Source organism: Morus notabilis, unplaced genomic scaffold, assembly GCF_000414095.1.
Source record: "Morus notabilis unplaced genomic scaffold, ASM41409v2 Scaffold238, whole genome shotgun sequence".
In the NCBI taxonomy this organism is placed as follows: Eukaryota; Viridiplantae; Streptophyta; class Magnoliopsida; order Rosales; family Moraceae; genus Morus; species Morus notabilis.
The window spans coordinates 240,847-250,354 of NW_010364717.1; the positions used below are offsets into that span (position 1 = coordinate 240,847).

The 9,508-nt window shown below is 32.6% G+C and overlaps 1 protein-coding gene across 1 annotated transcript; it reads right to left on the reverse strand.

The window, feature by feature from the left end:
* Positions 1-7,982: 7,982 nt before the first annotated feature.
* Positions 7,983-8,873, reverse strand: LOC112093262. Its single transcript, XM_024171375.1, has 2 exons — positions 8,318-8,873; positions 7,983-8,257 (listed from the first exon to the last, which is right to left on the reverse strand). The coding sequence occupies exons 1-2, from the start codon at positions 8,871-8,873 to the stop codon at positions 7,983-7,985; spliced, it is 831 nt and encodes a 276-aa protein (XP_024027143.1).
* Positions 8,874-9,508: the final 635 nt, after the last annotated feature.

A 9,508-nucleotide genomic window follows, 5' to 3' on the forward strand; every position in this document is an offset into this window, starting at 1 on the left:
TACTAATTTCTAATGAAATTGGACTTTGTTCAAATGTTTGATTTTTATTGACTTTGACTTTGACTTTATCGCAGATTAAAATTCTACTGCTAATACAAGTCCATAAGCACATTCAAAACAACAAACAAGTTTCAAGAAACATCTCTCACTTAATAACATGCAATGAAATCATCTTATGCTTAGATTTGTACAACACAAAGAAATAGTCTTGTTCGTGGTATAGACATAGAAAAACTACTGTACTTATAGGAGTTCTGCTAAGGTCACGGCTTTCAAGTCTCCGGAAACCTTACTTCCTTAATCGCCTATTGGTCCTAACATATAAATTTCTGATCATTTGATTTAGAATCTAAGATCAGTAATTGGAACACAATTTGATCTGAATTCGTAGTTTCGTAAATGTTATTTTCTTAAAGTGCGTATGCCATTCCTTAAATCCTTAAAGAGATTTATGATTTCATGTTTGGTATCCAGACCAAAACATCACCTATATCATCATTGTGCACCAAACCCGTGCACTTTTTACCTTAAATCACATTTTGGACCTGTTTCAAAAAGCAGCTCGAAACTGATGTCTAGGGTCATTTTTTGAGAAAAACGTTTTTCACAAAAGTTGTTCAGACCGGAATTTCCTTTAACTTTATGTTGGTCTTTTTTTGAAATTAAGCTTTATCTTAGTTCCCTAACCCAAAACAGTGCCGGATTCAATTTTCGGGTCAATAGCCTAGTTTTCAGTTTTAGTCAGAAACTGGGAATTTTCATCGTTTTAGGTTTCTATATATCTCTGATCATCGAATCGAATTACTTTTCACATCTTCATCCTCCCATTCCTTATGAAAACCATTTTTAACTCAAAGTCTCAAACTAAATTTCGGCAGAGTTCCGCGTAATTTTTTGCATTTCTCGAGCTAATCATAGCTCTTTTATCCGTTGTTTCCACCTTTAAACGCAAACCCCATTCTTTCTCATTCAATTTTATCATCATAGACATCATGGTTCTAGAGTTTCATCCATATTTTCACAAAAATTCTCCATACCAAGAATTGCTAGAAACAAAAATCCAATAACCAAGAATTCATCCTTAAATCACTAGATTTTCAAGTCCTTAACAACCACAAACTTAATCATCATCTTAAGCAAAATTTTTTCATGCTTTTACCCATACTTAAAAATGAAGCGAAGGTAGAAAAAAATGAAAAGAAAGCCAAAATTTACCTTAGAGAATGAAGAGAAGTCCTTAGTGACGCGAACTAGCAGTGCAGTTTCTTCAGTTTCGATCAAAACTCGTTTTTCTCACTTTGGGTGAATTTTCTTTTTCCTCTCTCTTTGGCTGAGTTCTCTCTATTCTTAGCATGAAAAATGGACATTTGATGGTATTTTTATCTCTTAAAAACCGGACCTAATAAAGGGTGAAGACAAAAATGCAATTTTGGCACTTTCGAGGGATCTTTTTGAAAACTTTCACCAAAAATATATTTTTATTCCTTCTTCACGAAGGTTGGCCAGCCACCTTGCTTCCCACATCATAATCTCAGCCCTTCATCCAATTACTCACTTTAAGTCTCAACCATCCATCTGTAATATAACTATATTATTTCGGTTAAGTTTAATTCCTATCCGATGTGCGTTTTACCCGTGTTTTTTAGACAGTTGGTTAACTAAGTCAACTTTGTTCAACATTGACTTCTTTTCAAGAGTGACTTATTAATTGACTCTTGGTCAATAAATTTTGATTTGGTCAACCTTATTAAGTCAAAAACCTCAATTTTCTTAGTTCGGCCCTCTGAGCCCCTTTTTCATCTGTTTTTCGTTTCGATTGTTTCTAAAACCCTAGAATTGATGTTTTTTAATTCTTTTTCATTTTTTAAACTTAACATTCATGTGTTTACCCACTTGTGGGTTTAACGCAGCGTTCCGTGCCTCATTCTTAAATACAGTTTAAAAATGGGTAACTACATCACACCACATAAAGTTCTGAGCTTTAGCTTATAATTTGCTATTCTAAATTTATATCAACAAATACTTATTATAAAAGTATTCATATTAATAATACAAAGGATTTCAGAAAATTTTATCTTGTACAATAATTCCGATAAATTTCCCGGTCATGACATAAATAAATCGTATTAATTCATCATAAATTCACAACTAATTATTTCACAACAATAATAATACTTAATAATATAACCTAACATGTTTTAGCAAATAAATTCATAAATAATAAATGCTAAAACTCTAACATCAATATCAAGCATATTCATGACAAACCTAATCATGTTTGTATTGAAACCTAAACAAATAAACCGTAAGCATGGAAATTTAGACATTCATAATTCACAAGAATAGAAATAAGAATAATAAAACTCATTAATCATATTCATACATATATGCATGTTCTTTAATAAATCAATCAAAATTTCCCCTAATCAAAGATCGCATTCATGAACAATCATGTCTTGCCTCTTAATTGTCTTTCGTGTTTGGTATGAGGATTCGTGTCATTGTTCGAATCATGGTTCGTGACTCGCTACAGTGTTTTCTCTCGTAAAAAGTACACGTAAACTGAGAATGGTTTTGAATCATGGTTTTAAATCCGTGAATCAAACGAAAGAAGAGGAAGGAGAGGAAAATAGAGAAAAAGATAGAGAGAGATAGATAGACAGATAGATAATTGATGAATTTCTTAAAGTAGGAATTGTGAGTGTCCAGGCCTCTTAGGCTATTAGAGTCGGTTTAAGGCTAATTGGGCCAGTTAGGGTTCCTTAAAACTAAAAATCGGAAATTTGAGCAAGTTTTAACAATTAAGCCCCAATTTGATTCACTAATTTAGTTTAGTTCAACTAAGTTTGAATGGTGGGTATAGTTTGAACTCATGTTTGGTAAGCATACGGTCCAAATTATATTCCCCGTTTGAACTGAGTTAAACCGTCAAACTTAGAGTTTAACTTCCTCCTAAAGTTCAACCGTTCAAACCATTTTGAAACAGTAAAATGGTGCTCACTCTCTCTGCTATTCACACTTACTAAACACAAATTCAAATTTTATTCCTTGTTCAAATTAAAATTTTAACTGCACATCCTAACACCAATTCAAACTATAATTTAAACAATACAGTTTGGATTTTTCTACTTAAATAAAAAAATTTAAATCTATAAAATTCGAACCAACAAACCGATAGAGGCTAAAAATCGTAACTGTTACACGACGGATTATAAGACTCAGATGGATGTTCGTCATAATATAAGGTCGTCCATTGAGGCTGGTTTTGTCTCTTTTCATGCATTTTGATACACAACATTCTATGTGATTTAAATTTTTTTTTTCCAAAGTTACAGAAATTATGAGTACATAAGAGATATATTAACATTAATGATGATGAGCAATTAATATGAAATTAGGACAAAATCCTGCACGCAGGTCTCATTATTTAAGAATCATTGCATGTCAAACAATGTTGGAATAAGTTACAATATATATTTATATGTATATATATAATATTGTCGAAATGACATGACAAGCCTGCGACGACATATCTAAAAGCTTGTAATCATGCAGGCTGCTGTGGAGCACTGTATAATATATAAGTTACGTATAACATAACCTGTCAACTCATTCTCTATGTTTCTTTGTATGAAAGTTCTGACAAAAACTAAAATTGTTACTATATAAAGCATTTTCTTCACTTGTTGCAGTCGAAATTAATGAAGACGACAAGTGAAGAAATAAAAAGCCCTTCAACACAAAAGGACACACAAGGGAAAGTGAAAAAACGCCACAAAATTATTAGGGATCTCCCTTCACTATTGTCGATTTGGCCAACTTGATAATGGACTGTGCAGTGGCTGTTTGGGTTGGGTCCTTTTCCTTGTCTGGTGCAATAAATAGTCATCGGAAATAGCTTTTTTTTTAAATTTATTAATTTATTTATTTTGTATGTACCTATATATTTGTTAATATATGTATTTTACAATGTACATACACTTCTAGCTAGTAGTTTCATTTAATAAGATTCCTTATAATTAAGCTGCCATTGATGGCATATACTTTCTTATGATGACTAATTAATATATTTTATGCTCTTTTGTGGAATGTGTCGCGAGCTAGCTGTGTGTGGAAAAATAACTTCTTTTGTACACACACACATATTTTTTTGTGAAGCTTATAGCTCTCACATAATTATTAACAAATAAGAAATGAAAGCATTAGGATTCGATTGGTATACATCATGTGTATATATTATATATACATATTCTCATGTATTTAGGTTTTGGAATTTTCACTTTTGTTGAGCGAAGAATACGTACAATATACAAGTTAGATTTTTCCTACGGAGTATGCGTACGTCTGATATTTGTACACATGGCGAAACTGAGTATTGAAACAGAAAGGGACAATGAGTGGAATGCCTCAAGTGATCTTAAATTTCTCGAATTAACAATCAGGTTATAAATATTAATATTTTTTCTGGCCAACAAAGATTGACATTTCAAATTTCATATCTTTCAATAGTCTCGGAGCTCATTATAGGGCTAGCTAGTGGATTAGATTTCCTACTTTAAAGGGCACTGTATTTGAATTGACTAGCTTGAAGTGCATATTAGGATGTGTGATTTAATGTATATATATCAATTCTCTTATGTTGTTCTGACTAACGCAAATTTTCTTTTTAGATGTTTACTCAGTTTTCATTGCGTGATTATTTTGACTAAAGAGCATTGTGTACCTTTCCCAATTGATTGGTATGGATGTAATTTCACAAAGCGATAAAATCGAGCTCCACATAAAATAAATCTTTCGCTTTATAAATCACTTGTGTCTCTAATATAGGTTTTTTTTTTTTTTTTTTTTTTTTTTTTTTTTTTTTTTTTAAAATTGTTTTTTTTTTTTTTTTTTTTTTTTTTTTTTTTTTTTTGCATGATAGAAAAATGAATTTATTGATATAATCTTCATTCTATCGCTTAAAATCTTCAAGCTCGAGCTTTTAGAAACTGCAGATCTTAAAAGCCTTGCAAATGGACAAATGCTAAAACAAAATTTGAAGCTAGTTTATATATCGAGATTCAAGTAGACGAATCTCATTATCACTATAGATCACTACTTAAGTGGACATATATATTATAATTTAAAATAAAATAAAAATTAGAATCACAAATATATAGATGAAAAGAAAAGAAACCCTACTAATCTTCCTCTCTATTAAGAAGAATACCGAAGTTTGAGATAAAAAGGAAAAAAGTGAAGGAAGAGAAAAAAGGGAGAGATAACCTAGAACCGGCCACAAGGGTTGACTCTAGCTACATAAGATTTCTTTCTACTGTACGTGAAAGTTTACATTGTTTCCTTAACTGAGAATTTACATATCCCTTTCAATTATACACATGTTTAAGGTTGTCATAAATTATACATATTTGAAAAATGAAATTTTTTTTTTTAAAGTAATGACTGAAAAATAAATAAAGTCATTTTTGAGAAAAGTTTATATACAAAATTAGGGAAGAAAAAAAAAGAGAAAAAGGAAAAACAAATAATCAACGTGAAAAACATGCAAGCATGTATACGTAACAAAAAGTGCAACCATCATTATCCTTTTATGTGCCTAAGGCACGTCTTTTGCGGTAGTGATAAAAATATTGTTATCTTATATGTTTGTCTTTTGCAAAAAGTTTATGCGAACTTTGCGGTAGAAATTATTGAGCCATTAGATTAATTTTTAGTGGTGTGATAAGAACACAAAATTTAGGAAACTTTGAGGAAAATTATTTCAGAGGGCAAATAGTTATAAAAGTATTTTTTTATGGTCCTATCTGAGAACAAAATTATTTTAAAAGGTTGTAAGTCCTTTCACTCCAGCCTTAAATTCAGGGTTCGAGTTATTCTGAGTCCCATTTAAAAGTAGTAGCATTTTCCATTCCCTTCTATTAGAAGAAAAATAATTTGAAAGTAAAAGATTAAAAACGAAAGCTAAAAAAAAATCTAAAAACCAGGGTAGCTCATTTCATTAAAAAAAATAAAAACCAAGCTAGCTAGCAAGTAAGACCAAAATTTTTTGGAGACCATTCTCACTTCTTATATAGACTAGCTTGAAGGACGTGCCTTAGGCACATTTTAAACCTTTGTCTCATTTAAAAATTATTTAAAATGTTTCAATGTAAGCATGCTTTTTTAATTGTTTTTTAAGAATAAATAAATAAATATATATGCTTATAATTCGACTTATTTTTTTTTATAAGTCAAACTAGAACAGGACATGCTAACAACGTTTTTCTAAGGGATGCCAACATTGCTTTATAACAATAAATATAAATAAATATAGCCAATTTATAATTATTTTTCAAACTAAAAAAATTTATTCAGAATTTTTTGTTTTTTACAACAACAATGTAAAATTATTAAGAAGTTTTAAATTTTAACCTAAATAAAATTATAGTTCTATGAAAATCAATAATTACATATTATGCATAATGATGATTGAAAAAAATTGAAAATATATAAATGTTCTTGTTCTTTTCGTTGATTCGAGCTTTCAATTCAACTTAAAAAGTAAATTTATGTTAGCGAAAATGATGTAGGACTTAAAGTTGAATTTGACTTTGTATGTAAGAAAATACTGTAGCAAAAACTTGAGTTGTGATTTGAACTAATAAATTAAACGGGGTCCACATCTTCTATAGTTTAAGTATAGATATATATAGTAAATAGAATAGAGATTCACAAATGAATATATATATACATATATATATATATATATGAAAGTAAAAAAAGAAAGAAAATAAGTTAGGTGTTTCAAGAAGAAATTAAAGAAAAAAATATATGAAATGAAAAACAATGAAAATTACAAGATTTAAAAAAGAAGAAGAAACAAACAACATTTAAAATGCAATGAGAAATTGTAGTAAATAGCTAATTTTTGAAACTAAATTTATTAAATAGCATAATTTAAAATAATTTTTTAAGTAAATAGCAGTTTACGTGGTAAATGAATCATTTAAGTAAATGATTCATTTACCACTAGTAAAAATAACTTATGTGGTTAAAAAGTTTTAAAAAATCTTTATTTAGATAAAAAAATTCTTTTACCAGTCGTAAATAGAAAATTTATGTGAAAAAATGGTTTTACTAGCCGTAAATAAACCATTTTTGATTCATTTACCACTAAACTGCTATTTATTTCAAATAGTTTTTAAAATCTGCTATTTACTTAATTTAGTTTCAAACATCAGCTATTTACTACATTCCATTAAATACAATTAAAGAAAATGAAAAGAAAAAAAAAGAAGCTAAAAAGACAATTTTAAACGGAAAAAAAAGGCAAAAAAAAAAAAAATACTTTCATTCTAGCAAGCTAGGAGTTGAAGTAAAAAACATTTAGAATGCTTCTATATGGAATAGATTATAGATTAAACTCTCCTATAAATATAGGTACATAGAAATTGCAGAAGTGTTGGTCTTCTTGGGATTCAACTCTCCTATATATGTTATTACCAGGAAAAAGTTCATACTTAATGACAGCACGCATATGATATTTAAGTTCATCTCGAGATGGTAATTGGGTCAGGCTGTCCATCGAACACGATGACATGACACAAAAAATTTGAGGCCGAACATGACACGGTGGAAACAAAAGAGTGTGTAGCACCAGTGTCGAACAAAACTCGTGTAAAAGAATGTGAGATAGGTACCATACCCTCAACGACTGGGTTTCCGGCATGAGCTCCAGAACTTCCCCCGGCCATGGTATGCATCTGCCCCGGTGCTTTTCCTTTTCCTCTCTCATTGTTGTTAGGTCTCTGGTTTCCAGGTCTGTACTGTTGTTGCGGTGGGGTAGAATGTACTGATACAGAAGCCCGTGGTCGAAAATAAGAGTAGTTCGGCGGACGGAAGATCGGTGCAGGAGGAATTGGCATCTGTGCAGGCAACTGGGGTTGATAGAAAGACGTGAACTGTGGAAGTCTATCTTGACTAGGAGCAATACCCCGTTGACTCTACGGTAATTGCTGGGTCTGTTGGTTCACCAGTTGGCCCTTGATAGGACAGTTCCTCTTGATATGCCTTAGCTCCCCACAATGGTGGCACTTGAAGCTATAGGGTCCACTCTTCCCACTTCCCGAAGAGCCACTGCTACCACTAGGCACTCCCCCACTACCTTGCCCTTGATCACGGCTTTTTTTGTTATTCCTTTGAGGTCCTCCTGAAGTTTTCCCTGAAACTGCTCGATCCTGGAGGAAGGTGATGTGCTCTTGTTCAACAGAGATGGCTGCTGCAACCAGGTCACTGTAAACTCAATGCCTTAAAGCTACCACTGATTTTCGGATTACACCTTTAAGACCTTTCTCAAACTTTAAGCACTTCATGCGCTCCGATTCAATCAAGGAGGGAGCAAAACGGGACAGTTCATTGAACCTAGCCTCGTATTCCCTCACTGTCATTTCCCCTTGTTGTAGGCCCATGAATTCCATGGCCTTTTCATCTCGATAACTTTGGGGAAAGAATTGCTCATTAAAGAGAGCTTCGAATTGTTCCCAAGTCATCCCCTCTACATCTTGCATTCGCCAGATATGCTTCCACCACGCACCTACAGGACCTTCAAACTTAAAAGCTGCGAACTCCACCCAATACTCATCCGGTACTCCCATGGTACTTAGATGCTTAGACACCGATTCGAACCAATACTCAGCTTCCTCGGGTCCACCTGCGCTAGTGAATGCAGGAATTGAACTACGCATGTACTCACGGAAGTAGTTCTGTTTTATGTCCTCCGCGGGACGTTCATTTTGGACTCTAGTAGCCATCCCCTGGAAGGTGGCGTACATGGCTTCCATGAATTGCTCATTCGGCATCGCCGGCGGGTTAGGATTTCTACAGCGCGGCGGCATTCTTTTATCTAAAAAGAAAGCTAGACTGTTTTAGTGGTTTCCTGATGTCATTCATGTTTGCATAATTCCAAACCCTAAGGTTCTAAACCAAGGGCTCTGATACCAAGTCCTGTCACGCCCCCAAACCGGGGTTAGTGACGTGGAGGCTCGTTTAGAAACTTAAACTTGTTTGAGAGAGTGATTAGCATAATAATTTAATTTCTTTCAAATCTAAAACGTCTAGGTATTTCCAAACGAGCCCCCTTTTCATTCAAGAGGAATTCAATTTCAAGAATGGTGGTGGAATTTCCAACCAAACCAATTTAAAACCATGTCCCTGGTATCATGTCAGGAATTCCCACAGGTGTTTAGCATACATGAATATAAACAAGAGTAAATGTGACATCAACCACAGTCTAGTAATATTTAAGTTTACAATCCATGATCTTTTATACATGCCTTAAAATAAAAGATAAGAGGAAAGATAACTCTTCACTTTCCGAGGTTAAGTCCACGTCACCGGTAGTAGCTACCTACTCCGCACTACTCCTCGCGTCGCTTGGACGGGTTTAATACATTTGAAAACAAGAAAGGTGAGCGAAAGGCCTAGTAGGATATAATTTTATAAAGCATTTAAAATAAAGGTACTCACGGTC